Genomic DNA, 25,842 nt, shown 5'->3' with positions numbered 1-25,842 from the left:
GTCCTCATACATTAACAAAAACAAACTTAGGTTTAAATATGTAACATTGTGTGCAAAACTTAATAGTATATCTCGCTGATTTAATTATTAGCTGGGGACAAACAACACCAATTAAACAAGTAAACAATCCGACTTATTTTTGCCATTTTGGAGCAAATTATAGCCCAAGTTTAATTCCAACCTCTGAAAAGGATGTACAATATTGGAAAAAACACAAAAATGCAGGTCAAATGTTAGAAGAACAGTTTAATCATACATAGTCACAATTCTGCTTCCAAAAATGAGTTTGTTTTCTTCATCTAACATCTGGAAATGTACATAAGGCCACCTGAAAATGTACATGACTTTGACAGTGTGACAAAACTCATATGTTCATATTTATATAATTGACAATATTTTACATTGCTTTTGCTTACAAGGTAGCTGTTCCAAAATACAGCACTCTTCTGTACAAAAATAATTCTTGTCATATCCTGTGAAGTTTCCATGGTAGCAGAGAGGACTAAATGCAGCCTCGGTTTTAGTACAGAGTGTTTCTTGTTTTTTTTCCTTTTAAACGGTCACACATCAGAAAGACTATCAACAGTGGATGTTACAGCTTCAGTACAAATAGAGGCTGGCCTTTCCCATAACAGATTAAAAACAAAAACCATGCCAGATTGTGAAGCCATAAAGTTTTTTTTTTTCTTTAAAATAACACTTGCTCAAATAAAACTGTATACATTATATTCAAGGGGAAAGGAGTGATGAATATACACACATCTAAATGCACATTTTTGCCTTTTTCTCCCCAAAAAGTGTAAAAGACATCCCATTTACAGCATAAACGTTTACAAATGTACAACTGTACAGACGAAATAAAAGCATCACTACAAATTTAGAGCAAGGCCTGTCAAACACCACGACTAGACATTTTTTTTTCAGTTAAACTAATAATCTTACACTTATTAACTGCACATATACTACATGTATTCTACAATTCATATGAAGCAAAGAAGCCATCACTACAAGCATTACAGGTGAATTGTATAGCTTCTGACGGCCCCACCGGCCTCCACCAATGCACTTGCATACCCAATCAAATGGAAAAAAAAGAAAAAAAAAAGAATTACAGAAATTTAAAAAGCAAATACAGAACCATTAAAAAAAAGAAAAGAAAAAAGGTTCTTTCCACATCCCTTTCGTCAACATATCCCGCTAGCTGTAGTTCAATTCACCCCAGATGTACAAAGCCGGGATCAACTCCACTTCACAACATTTTCTTTTTTTTGGACTGCTCTGACCGTTAGGCGGTGGGGGTCCCATCATTGCTGCAAGCCCCCCTACCCAAAAAAGCAACAATTTACTCGTACATAAAGATGCTATACATTGCTAAACTACTTCTACACAAGAGATGATTATTTAGTACATAAAGATTCCATTTTCTAGGGCAGTGTTCATCTCAAACTACAAGACGGATAAGATGTTACACAAAACAGGATAAAGAAAAAAATCATTCCAAGGATTAAAACCTGTCACAGCATGCCAACGCATACCCTGCTCCCTCCCCACCATTATCCCCCACAAAAAGCCCCCTCCCCCCCGCTATGGTCATTTCACCATAAGATTAAGCCAGGCTACACGCCCGCTGTACAACCAAACCTCACGCTCTGCTTCTGTAAGCTAACGGCAGCTTGTTTATTTCTTGCATAAACCCCCTCCCCTCCCCGAGTGATCACCTGGATGAGGGGAAAGGAACGACGGCTCAAATGGGGCTCAGCGGATGCAGCGGCTCGGGTCTGCCGGACTGTGATAGTTAGTACCGAAACGTCGGGCAGACGACAGGCCGCTGGGGGTAAACACACCAAGTCAGGAGGAGGTGGCAAGAAAAAGCCACCACTGGAAAACACTACCCTAGAATAAAGCACCAATCCCCCCCACAGCCAAGCTCGCAATCTGGTCTCGAAGACCTCTGGGTGGCACGTGACACATAGTAGTAGCTGTGGACAGAGAGGTTTGCATCCATCCATACTATGCAGTGCTATTTGAAAACTAATCCATCAGTTGCTTTGGCATGGGAAAACACTTGAACTGTGCGTGGGAGAATATACAAATATAATATTCAATTGCCTAGACTTCATTAGAACAGCTGACATAAGTCTGGTTACAAAAACAAATGGAATTGTATTTTAAAAGGATCACTCAGTTTAGCCATATAAAGTCACTTGCTGGTGTTAATTGTAAGAATTGTAAATTTCAGCAAATGTGTAATAAGTTTGTTTTTTTTTCTACAGAGAATTTACAAGGTAAAAAACTAAATGTACAAGATAATATGAAAACCAGTCAAATACATCAATTACATCATTAACAATGGGCTTGTGCTTTACCCAGGAAAAAAACAAAAAGAGAAAAAAGAAATCCAAACAAAAAAAAAAACAGCCTGCTGACTGTGCGTCCCCTGGGGGCCACGCTGGGGACCTGCACCAGGGGTGGCAGAGTGGCAGGGGTCAGTTGTCACAGCGTTCTTAGGTGAAGTTGACTTGTCTTTTTTTGTTTTTGGTAATTAACCCCCCCTCCAAAAAAAAGAAAAACTGGATGACAGAGTGTGTCAAAAGGCTAACCCCTATGGCTAAGGAGCATCTCTCACTGAACAGGGGGGTTTGGGGCTCCTCCTCCTCCTCCTCCTCATCTTCTTCAGGGGACCCAGGACGTCAACGGGACTACATGAGGCCGTTCGTGGGACCACCGATGGGACCCAGTTCTGATCCACTCTTCATGTAGTACTTTTCTAGCTTGGCCAGAATGTGCTTCCCGTAGGTGTATTTGCGCAAAGTGGCAATGTGAGGCCGGATCTAAGAAAGAAGAGAAGACGAGAGTCAGCAAGGCCAAAAATTGCTCCTTTTTAACAATTCAGGCAGTAAAAGGACAACAAAAATGACACGTCTGTGCTCAAAATAATGTCTCTGTTGGCAAAAAAGTAAGAGGAGAATATAAAAGATCATTTCTTCAACCAGATCATTGAATAAAGTCTAGTTTGACCCTGTTGTGATGTCCAAATTGATTAACTATTTCTTTTTAAAACATTAACTAAATAAATCACTAAATCAAAAGCTGCATTTCTATCGGCAGTTTTAAAAACAGACTGACAACCACTAATGTCTTGATTTGCATTTGTAAGCAAGTGTGTGCTTCTAAGTGTGTGTAATGTTTTGTTTCACTGTGTCATGTATTTTATAGTCCAGCTTTTTAATATTGTGATGTTTTCAGTGACCCGCCAAGAGACTTCAGATGGAAATTTGCTTAAAGCTAACTCTGATTCAATACATCAAATGGTAACATTTATGTTTAATATTGTACATGGGCCCTTCAGAAGATGAAGAAAAATCTTTTATTCATGCAAGACTTCAGCTTTGTATGATTAAAGCAAAAAATTGTAAGATTGGTCTGTGGACCGAGAGTGGATGCTATCGTAGAGAGCTCAAGCTAAAGACTGAGGTTGTCCTCCAAAACAGTCCTTTACCAGTCTTACTAGCAGACGGCGAGCATTTTACTCAAATTTAAACATAGCATCAGCTCCACCCAACTCTAGAAAGAGGTTGTTCAGTCACAAAACAGACACCTGAGTGAGTGAGCAGAGCCTTTAACAGTCTTCTCAGACAGAATTCTCATCTAATCCAAAAACATGAGTTCAGCACAACTGCAAACTGTTTTGTTAGATGTGTGTCCTCTCAGTGCCAAACCACATTTTCATACACATGCAGTCGACTAACCTTGTGCATGATGATTTTACGCTGAGCAGGTTCTGCCATGTCGATCATTCTTTGGACAACGTAGTTGGCGTACTGGTCCTTCATCATGGTGTACAAGGCGCTGTGGGGCCCGTCTTTCTGGCAGCAGACTTCATCTATCAGCAGAGCTCTCTCTGACCGCGAGGAGTGGATCACACACTTCTCCACAACATTACTGAGGACAGGGGAAAAAAAAACAAAAAACAAGCGATTGTTACTCACAAAACCAGCAGTGAGTTGATGGAGTCAAAAGAAATGACCAGTCAGGGATGGTCATTTATCCACTAGGCTTGATGAGATGTGAGAATTGTGTTCTTTGCTTTATGTACTTAATGATGAAGCATTAGATGAAAGTGTTCAAACTGCTTATTTTGTTTAGAGCAAATAATACATTTCAAATACAAACACTAGGAGTCTGCTGCTGACCTAAAAGGTGTGGTTGTTAGCAGTCTCATTTTAAAAATAAAAGCCTGTTGAGGATTCCTTTATCTCCATTTAGCTGAGCATTTACTGCTGTTCTGCCATTTCTACATTCCCCAGAAACCCTGTGCTATGTCTGCCCACTGAGCTCCTCAAGAATAACCACCGTGCTACAGCCCAGTCTATGACTAACTGCTACTTCCTGTAAAAAGTCACAGGAAGCCTATCAGAAACCACCATGGAAGCCCCACGTTTTTGTGTGAACAATCTGAACAGCAATGCAATAGTCTCAGTGGTCCTTTGCCATATCAGGATTCCCTTTTCACCGTCTCACTGCATCATGGATTTTTAAATTACATTTGGCTTTGTGGATTTTTCGCTGTATCGCAGGATTTTGTGGTATATAGGTATTTTTAGATATATATAATCACTGCAAGCTGTGTTCAAGAATGATGCTAGAGAAAGAATATCTGCTTTTTATGCACTCTGCAACTGGCAGATACTTTTATTTTAACATGAACAGAGAACAGCTCTATAGAAAATGTGGCAGGAAGTCAAACACACTACACTTCCCTGTCACAGTCCTGACAACGTAACACTTAACCAAACTAACTACGCTGACTAAACCACAAACGAACACAAACACTAATAAGACTGTAACACTGATAGAAACCACAATGACGACATTTAAAACCCCAAACTACCATGATGCATTATAGCACAACAGCTCAGTCATAGTTACCGGCTCTGTGATCGCTACATTATTTTCAGAGTAAAACAAGAGTTTTCTAGCCTAAAAATTGAAGAAAAAAAAACTAAAATAAAATATATAGCGTGTAGCGGTAGGCGCCGATTGGCTCAGCGACCATGGTATCATTCTCCTCTGTCTCCTGTGTGTAGCAGCATTCAGCATCTCATCTTGTCCATTTCACACAGACATTTGATCGCTGCGCATAGTGTCACTCTGCGGTGTGTGGGGAGGATTTATAAAGCCTTACAAATCTATAAAACTTAGAAAGATGGTTGCTACTTTGTGGACTTTTGTCTATCGCAGAGGCGTCTGGAGCGTAACCCACACGATAGACGAGGCACCACTGCACTTCTAGTAATGTGATATGAAACCAACCGTGTACTCAACCTGTCCAGGTTCATCATTAACATGAATGTAGAAACCATTCATCACAGATGGTACTTACATTTTGAACAACATTCAAACTGAATTCATTCCATACAAAAAGATGTACACAATTATGAAACACTCATTAAGGTCATACAATATAAAGGTTGCCCCTCTGTGTAATCTCCTTTGTTTCCAGTACACAAAAACACGTCTCACCTTGCAAATTTATGTTGGCTCAGGACAAGAACCTTTCCGCGAACCTCTGCCACTATCTTGCTCTTATCTTCTGGTCTGCCGTGCTCCAAAACATGCTGTATGACGTAGTTACCATACTGATCCTGCAGGAGGCAGTGGAGGTGTAAGTGTGAGGTAAAGCCATATCCACAGTCACAGTATTAATCAAAGAATCAGTGAGACACTCTTTAATCTGTTCGATACACTCATGCACTACTTTTCGTCATTGGTCTTAACTGGTGTAAGATAATCATGCATCTCTACAATGATAGGCTGATGAATGAGTGACACCCCCATTTGTAGTATTGCAAATACCCTCACGTCATCACTGCAGAAGGTCAGACAAAACAGATGCTGCTGGTTTGGAGTGCTGTTGACCACACAACATGACCAATAGCATCTTTGCCCCTTCAGAAACGGGTGATAGACAGTTATGGGTGTAATTTTAGTGTGATCAGATGGAGACAGGAATTCACATGACCAAGCAACAAATAAAACCACTCTCAATCTTGTTAAAAGTAGTCATTTGTTGGGTAGGTAATGGAATCTCCACCGCTCATTTTGAAATATTTGCCTTCAAATCCATTTTCTGTCAATCTGTTTTAACAAGAACTTGCAAAATGCTGCTTTTATAGTTTAGATTTAGAGATCTAAGCAATAATTATGAGCACTGCTTGTGCAGAGAGCGTCAAACTCTCAGAAAGCTTTGATCATACAGTATCATAATTTCAGTATAATAAAGATGAAAAGAGAAAAACTGATTGATCAGAAAATGTTGTAGGCAAAAGAGGGATCATCAGACAGCAGATAAGCCTGTGCGCTGTGAATCCTCTGTGGCAAAGCAAGAGAGGGAGAAAGGCAAGAAAAGGCAGTTCAGTGGGTTAGGAAAGACCTGTAAGAGTTGGGAGTTTGATAACTAAATGTTAAATTAGATTCTTTAAAGAAGAAAAGATTAAAAAAAAAAAAAGGGTGGGGAAAGTAGGAAGGGAGCACGGGGACATCCGCGGGAGAGAGGCAAATTGCTCTGACCTTGAACAGTGCATCACGGGACACTGTATAATATGTTTTGGGTGTCATCTCCAATGATACGCCTTGATATTTCTAGATGGAATAAGTGAGGGGGGCAGGGTGGATGTTTAAATAATCACATATGTCAGATGCAATGACAGCTAACAGTACATTTACATTCATCCTTGCAGCTTTACACTTAGCAGACCACAACTACACAGGAACAATGACAGGCTAAAAATATGAAATGTTCAAACATGAAGTAGACATGCAAGTACACAAGACACATCTCAACAATGATCAGTCACGTCTAGCAAACATCTGCAATCAGTGTGGGCTTTAAAGAAGAAGGAAAAAAAAAAAAAAAAAAGGAACAGATTGGAGACAGATGTGCTCACCTGACCCAGCTGTTCAGAGTGCTGATGCAGCTCTTCCAGGATGGGCAGAGTTTGCTCCTGGGTGCAGTGCTCCAAAATCCTTTGGATAACTCTGCAGCCGTACGGGTGTGTGGAAAGCACAAACACCTGCAAAATGAAGCAGAAATAGGAACAGATCAATACAAAGTCAGCATCACAGATATTACACCATAACAATTCACTATACTGGATTATAAAGGAAGCAGATTACAGATTTCAACATTTTTATACTTAATCTGATTCTTTTATTAGAAACTTTTTTACGTCAATATTAAAGAACAAGAAAACAAATCATGTAAAATTTTACGTAGCTCCTCTTAATCTGCATAAAAATGTTAGGCTTTAATCAGCAAAAATGTAGATGACATTTAAATACACAAACAATGTATAAAGAAACCAACTTCTGTGTTAATTAATCTAACAAGTTCATCTCGCTATGCCTACACAGCTTTTCATTATAAGTAGCAAGAGAGAAGTTGCTTAATTCAGGCTAATTTTGAAATTCAATTATGTTTCTAGCAGAGCATTTCAGGTTTCACGTTTTCCTAGTACTCCTCGGTCCTCGGTTTATGGCATCTTTGACTAGCGTCGTTACATCATTACTGGATCAGTGGAACTAATTAGCGAGCGGAGTGGATGAATACTGTATGCACATTAGTCAAGCGGCATTATAAGACGGCTTTTTAAAAAAATTAAAAAAACATTTGCCGCCACATTGGATTCCGCTACATTCACCAACTTCATTATGCCTCCCAAGCACAAGTCAGACCCTTGTTGTGTTTCAGTGTGAGCTAATGACTGGTTAATGTCGCTGTACAATTAAACTGATTGATATGGCGATGCACGTAAGGGCTTTGTTTACATTTTTGCCTGTATTTTCCTACTGAGTTGTGCATCAGTGCGAGCTAATGACAGTTTTCGTTACTGAAGTTGTACAAATACATAAATTGATCGATATCGTGATGCACAGAATGGCTTCGTTTACATTTTTACTGGAGTTCTGACTTGCGGTGAAAATCAGCTTACGTCAGAGCGTAGAGAGAGCACTCTGACAATAGCTGAGGACCCCCTGCATTTCTTTGTAATCTTGTTCCATTTATATACAAAGACACTGGAGCATTCTGACTTATGTTAAATCAGTACTTTGGGAAATAAACTATGACTGAATTCAATAACATGAATTGTCGAAACCTAAAGAAGATGCACCTCTAAAAGTAAAATGGCGTTTAAACTCACCTGTCCCTGGAAGGCATCAATAATGAACTGGAGGGCCTGAGGCTGGACACATTCAATGCACTTCTGCACCACATGGTTTCCGTTCTGGTCCTTTACACACTTCAACACATGGCCATCTAGCTCGCGGACAATGTCGCTCTAAAACAAAAATTATGGAAGTAAGCACACGTCACTGCTTCAGTTCATGTTCTCAAAATACAGAACTTAAAAAAATAAAAAATAAAAAAAGACGAGCAACAACTGTAAAGAGAAGTGAAATCTCACTTACAATTACCTGCTGGTCTGAGGAAATGGACTCCAAGGCTTTTTGAATGACCCTGCAACCATACATCTGCAAAGCCAGGGGGAGGACATGCCCACGAATACGTGTTGCTAAAGCCAGCTTTTGGTCTGCACTCCCAAACTGCAAATATGAAACACAATTACATTGCATACATGTTACAGGACACAGAGGAAATATTATGTAAAAGGCACCAGGATAAACTTTCACAGTCCAAACCTCAAAGAATTTTTGGATGACATAGTTCCCAAATACATCTGTCATCAGTTGGTATGCTGCTTGCAGAATCTCTCCAAACACCATCTGCCTCTCAGCAGGAGTGGCCCTCTCTAGCTTCTGTTGGATAAATCTAAGAGTTGAGAGAGAGAGAGAGAGAGAGAGAGAGAATCAAGACACATTCTACTCTTTTGGTAAAGCTGACATTTCAGAAAGTTTAAACCCTCAGAAATTCAGGCCACAAAGCAGATGTGTCACCTGGATCCATGCTGGTCTTGAGAGAACTCCACCATGTGTCCTGGTAAGTCACGGAGTTGGAGGTTTGGGAAACGGTTGTTCCTAAAGTCTTCCAGCAGGCGGCTGCGACCGGATGGCATAACATCAGAGCGACTGTAGCGGGGCCGAGAGGGAGGGAACAGCTGACTGCTGGAGTTGAACAGACTGGACGTTCCACCGGTGCTCCGGTATTTGGCTTCAGCTCCAGGAGCCGCAGAAATGTACCGCCCGCTGCCATTTGTCAGGCCACCTAGGATTACACAACGATTAAAAAAATAAATAAATTATGACAGAACATTGTTGTGGGTTTGCAGCATAACAGCAAGTATTACTGGAAAACATGTTTGCTTCTGGTAGTGCATAGTGAGTGACCCTAAAAGAAATGTAACTCTTACACTGACATTATGTTAGTCTGTAAAGCACATTACAACTTTAACTGCACCCCACAAAGAGCCTAATAATTTAGATGGAAATGTCCCATTTCATTTTAAGACAAATCATTCACTGGTTTCACGAAAAGTTCATACCTTTTGTCTGAAAAGTGTGTCTATGAACAGACTGTATTTCTGTAATCTTTCATCCTTTTCAAAACTGACCATTAGAAGATTTGTCCAAAAATCTATTTCAAAATCGAAGTGATAGTAAATAAAATCCTCCCTCCTCATTCTGAGCAAAAATAAATATCCCCCCGTGATGAATGAATGCATGTATGAGTTTGAGAGTAGAAGCCTGTGTCCACAATCATCTAATAAAGAAAGGTTTTGACTTGTGAACGAGTACAAGCCTGACTGTGACAACATGAGCAACCTAAATGTGGCCCACAATGCTACTTACACAAGAGTGACATGGAAACCAGAAACCCCCAGCAAACACGCACTGACCTTTTTCCTCTGCTACACAGTCACGCATTTTTTTTATTTTTATTCATTTATTTTTTTACACGAGGGAGAAGGAATATATGCTGCTTTAAAAATCCAAAACTAGGTAATGCATTGTTGCTGGTGAAAACCCCCAATGGTCTATAAAAACTAGATCTGTTGGGATTCTTACCGAGGTGAAGGCTGGAGGAGGATCCATGAGAGGAGGGCAGAGAAGGTGGGGGAGTGAGTGGGGAGTGACCCGGTGTCAGGCCAATGGGGCTTGGTGAAGAAGAGTAACCCAGGCTGTTGTAAAACGGCTGACCTATGGGAGTTAGACTGCTGCCACCACGCTTGTATAAGTCAGAACTTGCCAGCAGGGAGTCCCTGCGAGATACACTGCTACTGGTGGAGCTGGAAACTGTAAGCAAGGCAAACAAGAAACATGTAAGAAGAGGAGGATAAACATAAAATGCTAAACAAAGGAAAAAAAATACAGAAACTAGTACCAAGCAATTGCTATGTTAGTGGCAACTTGATCATTACAGGAAACTTAAAACAGTTTGTCTCAAAACCTGCCGGTGGGTGTGAACACAAGCTATTTTAAATAAAACCTCCAAGACCAACCATTTACCACTGCCAGCAAACATTAAAAAAAAGAGACAAAAAGAGGATCAACTGATTTTCAACTTTCCAGGAGTCCTTAAACTCGAGTGATTCGCCACATCTGCTGAAAACTTAACCAAATCTAAACTTCAAATTGTGACATTTCCTCAAAATTATTTTTTAGGTTTCTCATTCACATCCAGATGTGAGAAAAAAAAAACATTCTGCCCTCATCAAAGCAACCAAAAGGTCACAACTGATCAGTGACAACCATGTGGCAAAAACTCAGGGAACTTTTGACTGAATGCTGGTTGTATTGACACAGAGCAGATAAAAACAAGTCTGGAAACATTTAAAGATTTAATTAGTAAAATGTCTACAGCACTGAGAGCTGTTTTAAAAGACATTTAGGGATTTTGTTTACTTTTACACATGACTGTGCCATTTTCAGAACTTGTAAAAATGAGACCACAGTGAATGAAAATGTGACGGAAGCAAAAAAACAAAAAACACCTAGAAACTGCTCAAGAGTTCAGAGGATTTAAGAAAAAAAAAAAAGCTTGGACTTTGAACACTGACCAGAAGAGCCGAAGCCTCCGAGGGCCGAGCCGAGGCCCACACCAAGAGAGCCACCGGTGCTGCTGAAGCCCAGGGAGGAGCTTGGAGGTGGTGGGGCAGCAGAGGTGTGTGAGAAAAGGGAGCTGCTCTGAGAGGTGTTGGGTACTGATCCAGAACCGTAGAACGAGCTGGAGGGCAGACCGCTGCTGGGTGGAGGGGCCTGCTGCTGCTGAGGCTGCGGTTGAGGTTGAGGCATGGAGCGGTACAGTCCGTTGGCCGGAGGACCAGACATGTTGTTACCAGAGCCAGACGCAGATACTGCAGCTGCTGATGGAGAGAGAAAAAGGAGTGTGAGGGGTCAGAGGTGAGGTAAGGTCAATTGGACTTGAGAGGTGCAAATTAAAAAACAAGACTGAGGAGAGGATGTGTGGCATTTACACAAGATTTAGATTGGAATTCCATTAAATACTGACATCACATTATTGACATTTCAAAAACACACTTCCAATATGAGCACATGTGCAATTTCAAGATGTGCATCTTATTGGCTACATTATTTTCCAACAAGTAATGCTAATACTAGAAATTAATGTGAACCAAAACTGACGTGGTTCTCAAGCCAAAAAAGAGGGTAAAAATGATGGCGCTTAAATTTAATCTCAATACTTCTCAGCTGTTATTGAATAAACTACTTAGCAAGAACATTTGAGTAATTAGGTTTGTTACTGCCGAGACATGACCCTTCAATATTTGAGCTGGCAGAATGCCATAAACAAAATTTTTAAAAAGCGATTTAATTTGAGCAAATGGGTTTCGACTATCAGTGATTTTCAATGTATTCACTCAATCCCAGCATCTGAAAATTAATCTATTAAACAAATGGATGAGTTCTTACCAGCCTGTGCTGCTGCAGGGTTGATGAGGAGAGGAGTCTGGACCAGACGAACAGGCCCACCAAGACCAGTTCGGGCACCAGGGCCCATCACGAGGGCTCCAGTCTGGTCATAATAGGCTGCAGGGGCCAACACCTGATAACCTGAGCAGAACAGGAACATAAAAAGGAGTCAGCACTGACAAAAGACCAAAATTCTATATTACTAATGTTACAAGTCCATTTTTAAATGTAGGCTGACTGGTTGCACTGCTATGATAACCCCCAACCCTCAAAACCCTTCCCACCCAACATTCAACAGTAAAGACAAATGCGTTTAGCTGTTAATATCTTTGGCTAAACTGCGGTATGGTGGATATTAGAAGTCATCTACCAACCAGGCATTCCTGCATAAGCCAATGCAGGGTTTGCCGCAGCTAAAGATTCCTGCTGACTCTGCTGGCCTTGCCCAGGGGTAAGAGGTCGCTGGTTGGTTCCTGTGCGCATCACCTGGAGAAAGAAGTAAAGATGACATCACATGAACGCTGTAATGTACTGCAATGAAAGCCATCCAGCCGATTCTGCAAATAACAGCCCTTTGACCATGATTTCAAAACTTGTTTCTAAATGTGAAACAACTACAGCCCAGCTTAAGCACTTCACCAGGGTCATGTGAGTTTAGTTTGACCAGTTGCCTGGCAACATAAACAAGAAACCTCACCTCCTTTTCCATGCTTTGAATAAAATGTTGCTGAACTGTATTGAGTGCACTGACGCATGGGAAATCATCTTTTGTTGAACTAAGCCAAATGGAAAGACAAAACTGTTCTGAGCTGATTCTAAAATGTTCAAAGCCTTTTTGGCAACCTAAATATTTAACATTACAAAAGGTTCAATGAAAAGAAATCCTGAAATGTTCTTGTATAGTCACACAGGGAAATCAACAAACGGAAATATAAATTTAAACTTAAACAAAATCTGTGAGAAACTGCAAAGATAGAATATATACACATATGCAATCCTACCTGTGGTTGGCCTGGTCCTGGTCCCTGATTGGATGCTTGCTGATTAGCTGAGTGATTGGCAGTAGATGCAGCCTGCTGCTGGAAAAGATTGGCCGGGTACACACCCCAAGGAACACCATAGTATTGTGGTGGAACAACTGTGGGGCCTAGGGAAAACATTTTTGATGTTATAAATAGGGACGGGAATTTTGACTAATTTCCCCACTGACTAGTCTCAAATTTTATTTGCGACTAGTCTATAAAGCCACATAATGACAGTGAAGAAACATTTTCATTTATATTCCGCTCTGTAAGTCTGGATGGGATCTGTAGTGACTTTGCGCGATTCATCTGCCGTCTGGCTGCAGAGTGATGTGGGTCTCCCCTAATCAGACACTGGGACTGCTGCGGGGTTACTGGACTGACAGCCTGTGCTTTGAGAGGGGGAGAAGCTCACAGCAGCACCTGCTGCTTGTTGAAAACAGTAACTGCAGAATGATCAGAGTTTTCCTGTCAGTCTCCAAAACGGCAGAAAAAGTCGCTAGATTTGTCGCTAGTCGCTTTTGACAAAAAAAGTCGCTAGGACGCTTTGGAAAGTTGCTAGATTTAGCGAGAAAGTCGCCAAGTTGGCAACACTGGTTTCTGCTTACACAGCCGACAGGCGACCTTGTTGTCATCTGCTGCGTCAAAATACTGCCAAACGGTGAGGATTTTCTTACACGGGAGCGTCGCCATCTTCCCACTTTACCTTTCCAAACTTTCTTCCCCAAACTGTGTGGCCCTGCCCCCTGCTACGTGTGCGTGTGAGGGGAGGGGAGGAGGAGCAATTCTCTCCCTGGCTGCTCAGCCTGTTTACAAAGACGCCGATGCAGAGGCACGAAGAACAAGGTGCATGATGCTTAACGCAGCGTTTAACCGACTAGTAAAATACTAAACGTTTAATAAATGAGTAGGTGGTTAAACGATTAAACGACTAGTCACGCAGATCCCTAGTTATAAACAAATACTAGGCAACAGATGAAGACAAAACTTTTTTTGAGGGGCTTGGCACAAGAGCATAGCATCTAAAAAAAAAATAAATTTGTGGATTTTAATTAGAACTCAAAATCAAAACATGTGCAGTGTGGTCACCTGCTAGTGTGGCTGCTGCTGCAAGCCCAGCAGCAGTGTAGGGATCAGCTCCAGGGGGGGCAGCATTAATGATGTAAGGGTTTGGCACAAATGCAGGTGCAAGGCCAGCTGGGTAACACAAGGAAGAGAAAAGTAATTTGTATTGAAGCATCACATCTCATTCAAATGTATGTTAACTCGGACAATTTAAAGCACATAACACACAATGAAAGGCAGTTTTTCTTACCGAGATGCTGCTGCTGAGCTGCAGCCAGAGCATACTGTTGTTGCTGAGCTGCAGTGAGCTGTTGAACAGTCAAAGGATTGGATCTCTGGAACAACTGGGAGAAAAAAAATTAAATGATCAAGAATCTCATTAGCAAACTCATTTAGATTTTTTACTAAGTGTGTTTAGTGCTTCAACAGACCTGCTGCTGGGAGTTGTAGTCAAATAATCCTACTGGAGTCCCTGAGGAGTCCACCTGAATCTGGTTCCCAGCATAGTCGAACTGTAAGGACTCCACACCGGCTTGCTGGTCCATACCTCCCATGTTCTGGGCCTCCTGGTTCTGGAAGTCCTCAGTTGGGACCTTGTTTTGGGTGGGGTTCTGTTGTTGGAGGGCATGGGGGTGGTGCTGTCCCATCATTTCCAGACCTGTCTGACTGGGACCCATTCTCTCCACGGCTTCAGTGGGGGAAGCTTGACGGCTTCCAGGGGTTGGACTGTGGAAGCATAGAAGTTGAGCATTAGCACATATGTCATATTTGTTCAAACTTTGGATCAGCGGGGAAATCTAAAAATGTCAATGTGACTTTAAGCATACATATGTAGATTCACCAACAGCTTTGAATGGCTCCAGGAGAGGCGTTTAGAATTAAATTACAGCTCACAGTGCAATTGAAAACCCTCTTGGTCATAAAGCTTTAAACAGAAATTCACAATAGGTTAGTGTTTTGTTCTGTTTGTTAAAAAAAAAAAAAAAAAAAAAAAAAGGCCTACTTGAAGTCTTTGCAGTCTCTGTCCATTCCATTTAGTAGACCTCTTCCGTTGGCTTTAGCAGGATCACTCTCCTCTCCCACCTTCATCTCTGGGCTCTTGTCCTCTTCAAAGGGCGACACCTTCTCTTGTGCATCACTCTTCTCTCTTCCATCTTGGTCAGTATCCCCGCCGCCCTGTATTTATAAAAAGATTAGATATCTCTCAAACCTAAAAACAAAGACAGAATGAGTGAGGCAATCCCCACTTTCGGAGTTTGAAATGTGACAGAAAGGGCTGACTTACATAGCCACCATTCCTGTAGCGACTATCCATCTTGTCACCCGGAGAGGAACTCAGGACATACTCCACCATGCTCACCCCGAGGCCTCCTCCTTCTGAGCGAGGTGAAAGCACAGAATTGGCATCACCATTCCCATGGAAACCCTGGCCTGGCCGTCGCTGCACCATGATTGGCTGAGACACTGAATGATCTGAATGAAAAGCCGTAATCAAATATAGTGGCAAGAGAAGTGAACCCCTTAGAATTTACTTGGTTTTCTGCATTAAATGTGTCATAAAATGCGATTCGATCTTCATGAGGCGAATAAAAACAAACTTAGTGCCCAAGTTATCAACGCACCAACACTTATAGTCTTTTGACTCTTTATGGAACACGGTGCTGGTGGAAAAAGTAATTGAACCCTTTAATAAGTGGTCAAAACTCCTGTGGCAGCAATATTCTACAGTGATTTCACTTGCTGTAAAATGTTGTGGAAGAAACAGGAGTTATTCTTCTTTTCAGAACTGCTTCCACTCAGCCATATGTTTAAGATGTCTTGCGTGAAAAGCTCTACAAGTCATTCCACAGCATCTCTACTGGATAAGGATTGGCCTCTGACTGTACCATTTTCTTTGTTTTAGTCACTCTGTAGTAGAATTTCAGTCTACACGTGAATATTTAAATTATTTATTCAACATGGGGAGAAAAAAAACACATACAAAGATTTATGTCTTATTAGTTTTTTGGATATGTATTTGTTCATAATTATAACTCAGATGAAGATCAGAGCACATTTTTAAACAAATGTATACATGAATGTACAAATAAGAGCACATAATTCAAAAAGGGTTCATTGACTTTCTTGCCACTGTGTCTCAATTGTTTTAATATGTAAAGGTACAATGACGATAATATATTTATGCAGTTACCTTCCTCCAGCCCACTGCTTCGAGTTGCCCATTTCCACCATTCTACTCTGCATCGCCCTCACTATAGGTGGCTTGCAAACATGTGACTTTAGCGGTGGCATTAACTTCCGGTTAATGAAGTGGTGGTCAGGCCAACCAAAATGACTGCCGCAGAGCAAGGAAAACGCGACTCTTTTTCGGAGTGTTTTCGTACTTTAGATTCTAATTCTCAAACTCGATACATCGAAAAACTCAAATTTTGTGATGGGATAGATCCGTATGCGTTATCCACGAAGGATTTGACCTACGAGTTGGAAAAATATAAAAATAAAATGAGGCGGATGCGACGTCATTTGCAAGCCACCTATACTTGATATGCTCATCTACATATTGTTTGAATTTTACTACCAGCTATATATGCAGTATATTTAATGCCAGAGCCGTACACCATAACAGGAAACTATGAATCAGTTTCAGTGTTAGCTTGTACTTTGTATGCATCATCTAGCTTATCATACATGTATCCTACTGCGTGATATATGTTCCTTGATTCCCACCCCCTTCTTCTCCCATCCCTCCCCCTCTCCCTCTTCTACCCCTCTAAACCCGCCAGCCAGCAGGCAGATGGGGTCCCCCCCATATAAGATCCTGGTTCTGTAAAAAGGGTGTTTTTCTTGCCACTGTCGCCTTAGGGCTTGCTCTGGAGGTTCAGGCATATGGGTTCTGTAAAGCGTCTTGAGACAATTTGAGCTGCAGTTGTTGCTATAGAAATAAACTGAACTGAATAGTTGGGTGAAAAACCAGATCGATAAGGAAACCTTTTAAGCTTGTCTGTGGAGGTATAATGCCATTACAAACCATCTAGCTGGAACCAATTTCTTCCAGTCAGGTATTACAATGTATTCTTAAGAAAACAGAAAGTATACACAAACACAAAAAATAAAAACATAGGAGCCACTCACGAGATGATCCCCATGCATTGTCCCTCCACTCCTCTCCAAGAAGCATGCCTTTCCTTCCATCCTTGGCCAGCTCATCAGAATCCCAGAGCTTTTTTGCTGGCAAAAGCTGGGAAAAAATACACATACAAATATTTTTGCGCTGCATTTCTAACATCACGGCATGACAAAGGGAATTGCACTGTTTCAAATACATCACCGCTTACTGCACCTAATCTGGAGTGAGACTTTCTTGATTTGGTATGTCTTGTGATTCAATCAATTTCAATCACAATAGTGGCAATATGTCCATGTACTCCCACATTTCAAATGAAAACTCTTGAGATCAAGTTCAACCTGCAACATTTGGTCAGCGCACGGGTTGGACCAGCTGTGGCATGCAAGTATGTTTAGTCTAAAACTCGACAGGCACTGCAAATTTGATGAATTTAAAATAATGTGACAACTACATGCGTAAATTGCCACTTCTGCATAGCCAGAAGTTTTCTACTCGAAGCAAACAAACATGAAGCTCCTTGTCGAATCTGTCCAGTGACATTTCCAGGAAAATTTACGCAATCATAATGGCTGTCCTCAGTGCTGACAAATATGGAGGCAGAATTACATGCAATTCCAAAGGTTAAAAAAAAAAAAAAAAAAAAAAAAAAAAACCACCACACTTCTGTCTTTGCTGGTTGACTTACATGAATTATGAATGTTGCATTTGTGTTCATGGACATTATTTTATACTTGAGTCTTACAATGCAGAATTACTCATGTTTCTTAGTGACAATATGGCAAGCATTAAGTGTCTCTGAAAAGTACAAGTGCTCAGTTTGCCAGTGTTACTGTATTCTGTGACCTGTGACTACGAGATTGCATTCGGGTAACATAGGTACACAATTGCATTTTGATTTAGTGTCTACAGCTTCTGTAGATGCAACACAACCTCCCAATGAGAAGCAGACAAAGAAAAAAAAAATATCTAAAGTTAAGTGTGATAGGTACCATAGGCTATTACTGTCAAGCTTGTTAGTAAATTGCTCCTTAAATCCCAATTAGAATGACCAAATCTCTAATTTGTTCTATATTGGTTATATATTATAAACAGCTGTCTAGAAGGAGAAAAGGCTGGTATTAAATCTACATATTGAAACATAAAGCAAGGTTTTTATGAACTCGTTCAGAATATTTTCATGTTTTTAGACTTGACTTTCTGAAGGCTGTCTTAACATTAGTGTTGTTGCACAAGAGTGGGAAAAAGAATTGATATTAAGAAAAGAAGCTTTACCTCTCCCATCCCCCTCGACTCCAAAGCAAGCGCCTGAAAGTCATAGTTCATTTCATCCACAGCACGGACCTGAGACAAAAAAGAAAAAACATTTTTGAGACACAATTCTATGAATTAGGTTTGGGTGTAACATCATTAAAAAAAAAAAAAAATCATAGACTGTAACTAGACTGCTAAAATGTAGTCGTTGCAAGGCCACAAAACAGTTCAAGTTAATCCATAACTGCAATTAGAAAATCAGACAGAGACAATAACATGTCTAATCAACTGTATACATGGGGACCTGTTGAACAAAGGTGCCAGACAATAAACAGAGGAGAGACCTTTGCATAATGGAGCCAAACAAACTGTGTCTAAAAAGACAGTTCACACGACCCCAAATTAAAATGTGTAAAGAGGACAAAATACATTTGTCACTCTTAAGGTAAATCTCACTTGGTTGTACAAAACTAAATAACTTAGATGATGAATGAAAAACCAGGACATCACAAATCAAGTTTTAAATACTGTCACCTCGTACCAAGAAGGTTCAACTTTCAAATAAAATCATCAGTTTGGGGCCTTGTTGTAAGGATTGTACAGGGCTTACAGGTGAGGTGAAGTGGGTTCTCGTTGCAAGTATTAGTATGAAAATCAAATACCAGTAGTTCAGTCTGTAAAACAAATGACTAAATTTGAGGGGTTATCAGATGCCAACACACCACATAGTTTATAATACTGTCAGACAGGATATTACAACCCTGGTTTAGCCATCATGCTGAGACTCACACCCCTGCTGTGCTAACACAATAGCAGAAGCCCTCATCTCACTGGTTTGTCCACTGTGAATGAGGAGATTGCAGTATTTAACTGTGGTATTGTGGCTTAACACACCTTGTGACCAACTGGTTATATGTAGAGTGTGTACTCCACGTCTCACTAAGTGGGACCTGTGATAAATGAATGTGGATTTACTCAAAACTTCAGTTTGTCATCGTTGGGGGCTTTTCAGTGTGTGTGTGTTTTTTGTTTTTTTTTTTAAAAAAATCAACTTTGAGAAGTGACATGGCTTAAGGAAAGAAACAAGAGCTTCCTACACAGGAAGACAAACTCACCAACACAGATATAACTTGCTTCCATTCTCCATTTTGTTTCCAGGTTTGGCTAGTGAAACTTGTTACATTAAATCATCCAAATCAATTATTTTAGACTTCATTTACTCAAGTGGTAAGGTAATCAGAATTGTTAAAGTACATCCCCAACAACAGCCATGGACTTTTTTTTTATTTTTTATTGTGCCCTCAATACAAAAACCATATCAGGTGAAAAGGTTAAATACAGAATAGACAACACCTGCCATTAAGTCAACACAGACTGAGTATGTGAAATACGTGACTTGGTGTCAGTGATGAGTAACAGGCTTTTATTGTTTGGGTCACACATCACTTTATATGATCAAACTAGCATTTAGAAAACATGATGTGACAGAGTAGTTACAAACCAACAAACTGGCAGATCATCCAGTTTACATGTTAACATGAGCAAGTTCTTGATTCAAGTTTGTTTAGATTTTCTTAACTTTGTTGCTTTCTGGAGTTGCCACCAACTAAAGTGTTGTCAGGCACTATCCTATATTGGGAAAAGGAAGTGTGTTCTAAAAATGCGTATTGTTTTGTTTTCTTTACCTGATCAAGATGATTAGCATCTCCAGTTGGCCAGCGATGCTTGCTGGGTGTGCAACCAACAAGCTGCTCTCCAGGCTGCCTCTGAAAGAAGTACCCAACTGTGGCATCATCCTGAGATCTTCCACTTAGTGGCGGCTGTGGGGTACCTGGGGTAGGATTGACGCCCCTGTCCATGCCCTGTAAATGTGGTCCTCCGGGAGCTTGTACAGCTCCTCCGACTGCAGATAGGGGTCCTCCACCATGAACTCTGACACCCCCAGACTCAGGGGCACCATTTGCATGCAGCATCCCACCTCTTGTCTCCTGCCAGGCCACGTCATTCATACCTAGGATGCTGCATGGAACGCTCATTCCACGGGAAAGCCTAAATGAACCACAATATCATGAATCAGTCATGAAATTATACTTTACAGTCCAGTTGACCTGCATCAAATTTCAAGACAAATATACGAGTATGATGTCGACATGAGCACACAATGTAATTAGAGGATATAGCCCTTTTGTGTTGCTCTAAGTAGGACTATATAACTGATTTGATAGTCTATCACAGCAAGTGCAAGACAGAAGTGGCTCAAACATATCATTTAAGTTACTTTTTATAACCGCCTAAAGTCAATATATCACCTATTACAACGTATCCTGATGTGCTTTCAAGTAATGGAAGCTGAATTCCACAACATGTGACCATCGTTGCCTTAGAACCTTCCTGCGAGTCCTTAGAAAATTAGCCCTTAAAGTAGACCCAAGGAACATATTTCACACAAAAGAACACATAATAGCAACGGATATACATGTAAATACGTTTTCTCCTCCGGGATAAGACTAATTCCCGAACTGCTAACTCCATGCCTTCAGTGTTCAAATCTTAAAGATAAATTCCATCCTCATCAACGTTACATTTTTACATTTTAAGTGCAATTTAATAGTTTCCTCATATACGAAAATTTCGGGGAAGAACAAAACAAGCGAACGATTTGGATGTTGATGGCTTTCATGACTGCCAGGTACGCTGGCGTTAGCCTAAATGCTAGCTGGGAATCCGAAAGCTAACGTTACGCTATTACTAACACTATCTTACTAATGCCTAAAAAGATATAATGAAACGCAGCAAATTTTAACCACAACGCGAACTTCAGCTCACCGTTAAATTATGTCACAAAATACAACATTACATTCAACATTACCTGCTTGTCGTTGTAGCAAACCGACGTGCAATTCTTTAGCAAGCTCGCTAGCTAGTTAGCCTGGCTAGCAAGTCCGCTGCTAATAATCAAGCTAACTTAACGGGTTTGACAAGCCAGTTAATAATTTTGAAAGCTTAATGAGTAGCAGTTCGTAACCATGCCTGCTATCATTATTTTCCAGTTAATGTATTCATGCGTGTGAAAATCGAACATTTTAATTGACAGCTTAATAATACTTCACGAGTGTGAGCATTCGCAACCTTCTTGGCTAATCAACTAATGCTAACCGCATCGGGCCTGCTGTTTATTATTGGCTGGCTACACGAGACATCAAAGTGAAATTCGTGAGTTCACCATTGTTTTACATCAAACTAGTGGCCTCCAGCGTTTGAGGGAAATTGGTTGTTCTCTTGCCTCAGTGGACCACATTTGTAGCAACGAGCCAAATAAGCCATTACGGGCTAGCGTAAGAGCTAGCACACGCTAATTGCCAAGTTGCTGTTGTGTGAGCTAAAACATCAGCCAAACACTCAGTGGCTAAACAACATGGCCCCCCTTCAAGTTCCAAACAGAGGGGCCTTAACCGCTAAACAAAAGGGGAAATACTCACACCACGGCAGCCGCCTTCAAAGCAGTCGCTTTGCGGAGCTTTTGCCTTCGTTGCGAGCGGATAAGAGGAGATACTCACGCGTTGTCGTGTCGAGAGAGGGTCTATGCTTGTTGCACGCCGTCAACCCAATTCTATATTGTTTTGTTTCCTTGGAGAGAGCGGTGATTTAGCAAGGCTTGATAGTCAAAGCTAAGAGTTTGCCTACGCTAGTGCCCCCTCCCTGTAAATAGCGTGAACTACGTAGACATGCGTACAACAATGTCAATGTAAATCTGCGATCCCGACGTATCTTTTGTACCACAAACACAAATCTGCCAGCATTTTATCTGTTTAACAGCCTGCCATCCAATATCTTACTAACTAGCAGAGCTTCTCGGTGACCCCCGCCCCTCCAAAGCGCCCTCATATTGCAGCAGATTAACCAATGAAATAGTTTGAATGAATTTTTATTAGATAATTCCATTTTACATAAACAAAGCTGAGTTAGTAACAAAAGTAGCAAAGGCTAAAACAATGTTTACCAGGCGGACATATTTTTGTTAATGACAATAACTCACATAGGAGCTGCTTTAAACATGAATTACACACAAGCCGTCGCGTAATACATCATCATGCGGTGAGATTCGGCTGATTTTGGCTGATCCTGGGTCGGGTGGGTCCTCGTGGTCCTTGACCCTCCTCTACATAAGGAAAACCGATGAGATCCAATCACCTCCTCCTTTTCAAACAGTGATCTCACCTCCTAATTTCCGATTGGATTGCTATATTTAGGAAGCCACCCAACGCTTTATAAAGAGAGCGCAGCGTTTACTGGTAAGGTTCTGGAGTTGGGAGAGGGGATCGGCTTGCTGGACAAGTCTGACCAGTGTTAGTGAGAGTTTATAAGAGCAGAAACAGTCTGTGTTTTCGATGCGACATAGGAGAGACAGCTAGAAGAGGCAGAGATGGCAGACATACGAAAAAAACTTGTGGTGGTGGGAGACGGCGCGTGTGGGAAGACATGTCTACTGATCGTGTTCAGCAAAGACGAGTTCCCAGAGGTGTATGTTCCCACTGTGTTTGAGACATATGTGGCGGACATAGAGGTGGAAAACAAACAAGTCCAGCTGGCCCTGTGGGACACCGCCGGCCAGGAGGACTACGATCGGCTGCGCCCACTCTCCTATCCGGACACCGACGTGATCCTGATGTGCTTCTCCGTGGACAGCCCGGACTCGCTGGAAAACATCCCCGAAAAGTGGGTCCCCGAGGTGAAACACTTTTGCCCGAATGTTCCCATCATACTGGTGGCCAACAAGAAGGATCTGCGCAACGACGAGAACGTGAAGAACGAGTTGTCTCGGCTGAAGCTGGAGCCAGTGAAGGCGGAGGACGGCCGCGCCATGGCCATGCGCATTGGCGCATATGACTATTTGGAGTGCTCCGCTAAAACCAAGGAGGGGATCTGGGAAGTGTTCGAAACGGCGACACGGGCGGCTTTACAGAAACCACAAACACCATCAAGTGGTTGTCTGAAATGCTGCGTATTGATGTGAATCCACTGTGACGCGCAGACGAGACGTTTCCTCCGGGCCGGGGTGTGTGTCTGAACATGTGCGGGCTGTGGACGCTCCTTTCCGGACGCTGCTTTGTAATCAGACTCCCTCGGCTGAAGCAAAACCAATGACTGCAAACAAGCTGTTCTGAACACACTCTGGAAATCATCTGATATCGGGAGTGTGTGTGTGTGTGTGTGTGTTTGTGTGAAATGCACTGGTTACAGCATGTTCTTTGTGGGTCACGTGATCCCAGTCTGACTTGTGGAGGGGGAAAAAGAAAAATCACATTCATTTAAATGGAAAGACTTTTTTTAACCCCCTCTCATTGCCTTTCCAAAGGCCTGCTTGCAAGCCAAGGTTTATATTGCTCACTGTTCTTTGTGTTTCCAATGTGTTTGCATAGGCCACTGCCTTACTGCCAAGGTTACACTTTGTAATAAGCAAAGCAGAATAATTGCACTGTTATTTATGTCCACTTTGTATGATAACACGACTGTATTAAGTTTGTAAAATTGCACAGCATCTGTACACTACAGTAATTTCCAGACATTTTTATAAAGCCCACAGTGTTCTGTATAGTTTCTTTGGATGTTGAATGCTACAATTAAGTTCATGGTTCATAAAGTCAGATGTCTCAGGTTTGTTAGTTGGAGGCAAACCCCAAAAAAGTGTGTTTTTGATTCCTCAGTATTGAATGCCTGATTTTAAAGCCGTTATGCAAAAGGCCAAATTTGACCCCATGTTTAAGAGATGACAGATTGGCCAATTCTGAAAAAGGGCTAAATGTGTTGAGTGTGATGTTGCAAACATTCAGGCAGATTCTTATACAGTGGACAGTTTGCTAAGCATGTTTATACCCCATGTTTTATGTTCAGATGTGGCTATATTAACTAATTCAATCTGTAAATAGTGCAGCCAAACAATACTTTTTCTCACAGCTCACCTGAACCAAATCATTTGAAGCACACGCAGAAATGCAGTCCACATTTAGCTGTATGGCGACTGATGTGACTCCTCTGTCTCAAAACTGCTGGACATATTATGTTTTAGCTGCAGCTTCATTTACAGTTATATTTCTACCAGAAGGTTGAGCATGTGAGATGGTTCGGCATGTGAGTACTTTGCTCAGTGAAACGTGTTTTCTCAGAAAATGCAACAAACCTGCTTATGTTTATGAGCCAATAGCACAAGCTCATGTGGGATGAAGCCATCTGATGGCAATTAAACACTTCAATGGAAGTTTATCGTGCTATGTTATTATGAGCACAATTTTACTAAAACATATGTGAACTCGAAATGATTTATTATGCTGTAAAGAGCAGTGAAACTGAGTTAGTTGAGAAACACTAAATACTAATTTTCCATTTCAATGTCTTCCATGATGACGATGAATGTACCTTAGATTTATGTGGTCAAACATTATTGGGAACAGAAATTAATTAAACTGAGTCAACTTTTCATACTTTTGAAACAAAGTCACCACAAGTTTGATGCATGTCTGCACAGCAGTGTTGTGTAACTGTCCTCCTGCATGATGGTGGGAGTTCTTGTTCAAATGACAGCTATGAACATCAATTACAGAGACTGTTGCTACACTTTGGATCCTGGCTAAAACCCCGGTGGATTTACTGTGCGAATTGTTCATTTAATGGTTACTGGGGACAAAAAAGGAACATTTTTTGTTTGAACGTGTAACTTTTCAGTAGTTCAAAAAGTAACCACATCACAGATGCATCTGCGTATAAAAGAGTGTATCTTTTACAAATAAAACCAGAGTTACGATGGTGTAAAAGTCACATTCCTCCCTGCCTTCTGTTGCTGGGCTTTTTGCTGACTTACAGGACAGGAATGCATTGTGCTGGACTGGTTAATTTTCCCACTCTGGCCCCCCTCATGTGCCTCTGAATTACAATGTTGTTGGGTTATTATTCACTGATCAGACAGTGCAGTTTTCATCTTCTTTATTTGACTAAAACACGGAGAAGAAAAAAGTTGTTCAATGTGCCAAACTATTATCTTTGTAAGAGTTCAGCATTGCCATGGTGACATCAATTACACAGTGCTTTATATGGTGCAATGGTACTTTGGAAACAATGGGAAATTTTCTGAGGAAAAACAATACAGAATGTAAGGGAACAAGTGGTACTGTTCTGGGAAAGTCAATAAAAAAATCAATGTGTGTCACCATCTCCGTTTTCCATTCTTTTGCCTGATTTTCCTCACACCAAAGACAAATCGTTATTGCTCTGCTGCAACTACCATCACATTCATCGTATTTGAAAGAAACATTATATATTCACTGACAAACATTTGAACTTGGGAGGTATAATTTGCATGAGCATTGTCTTTTTTAAGGACTTTTGCCCGGATACATTTACCGGTAACTTTAATAAAGGCATTAAGCTCATAAGGGAAACATATTTGTATTTCAATGTAGTTGTTAGGTACTTCACTTTAGCAGTCCTGTTGTA

At 41.1% G+C, this 25,842-nt stretch overlaps 2 protein-coding genes across 9 annotated transcripts; one reads left to right on the top strand and one right to left on the bottom strand.

Annotated features, from left to right (window-relative positions):
- Positions 1–228: 228 nt before the first annotated feature.
- Positions 229–22,225, bottom strand: pum2 (pumilio RNA-binding family member 2). Of its 8 annotated transcripts, none has more exons than XM_051936752.1 (23): positions 21,834–22,225; positions 20,040–20,403; positions 18,376–18,444; positions 17,109–17,214; positions 15,262–15,449; positions 14,980–15,152; positions 14,408–14,702; positions 14,227–14,320; positions 14,001–14,108; positions 12,891–13,036; positions 12,264–12,375; positions 11,890–12,030; positions 11,016–11,321; positions 10,024–10,251; positions 8,956–9,223; positions 8,701–8,830; positions 8,470–8,604; positions 8,202–8,339; positions 6,948–7,073; positions 6,571–6,642; positions 5,524–5,645; positions 3,750–3,942; positions 229–2,831 (listed from the first exon to the last, which is right to left on the bottom strand). In XM_051936752.1, the coding sequence occupies exons 2-23, from the start codon at positions 20,388–20,390 to the stop codon at positions 2,700–2,702; spliced, it is 3,633 nt and encodes a 1,210-aa protein (XP_051792712.1). In that variant the 5' UTR covers positions 20,391–20,403; positions 21,834–22,225; the 3' UTR covers positions 229–2,699. The 8 variants fall into 8 exon arrangements, with proteins under 8 accessions (XP_051792712.1, XP_051792711.1, XP_051792714.1 ...); XM_051936751.1 differs by having other exon boundaries at positions 21,912–22,225; XM_051936754.1 differs by having other exon boundaries at positions 8,476–8,604; positions 21,912–22,225.
- A 376-nt stretch (positions 22,226–22,601) lies between these two features.
- LOC110960225 (rho-related GTP-binding protein RhoB) lies at positions 22,602–25,558 on the top strand. Its single transcript, XM_022207390.2, has one exon. The coding sequence runs from the start codon at positions 22,778–22,780 to the stop codon at positions 23,366–23,368; it is 591 nt and encodes a 196-aa protein (XP_022063082.1). The 5' UTR covers positions 22,602–22,777; the 3' UTR covers positions 23,369–25,558.
- Positions 25,559–25,842: the final 284 nt, after the last annotated feature.

The sequence above is a fragment of the Acanthochromis polyacanthus genome, chromosome 16 (genome assembly GCF_021347895.1).
Source record: "Acanthochromis polyacanthus isolate Apoly-LR-REF ecotype Palm Island chromosome 16, KAUST_Apoly_ChrSc, whole genome shotgun sequence".
Classification (NCBI taxonomy): Eukaryota; Metazoa; Chordata; class Actinopteri; family Pomacentridae; genus Acanthochromis; species Acanthochromis polyacanthus.
Note: the sequence above shows the minus strand (reverse complement) of the source record. Positions and strands in the feature narration are given on the sequence as shown.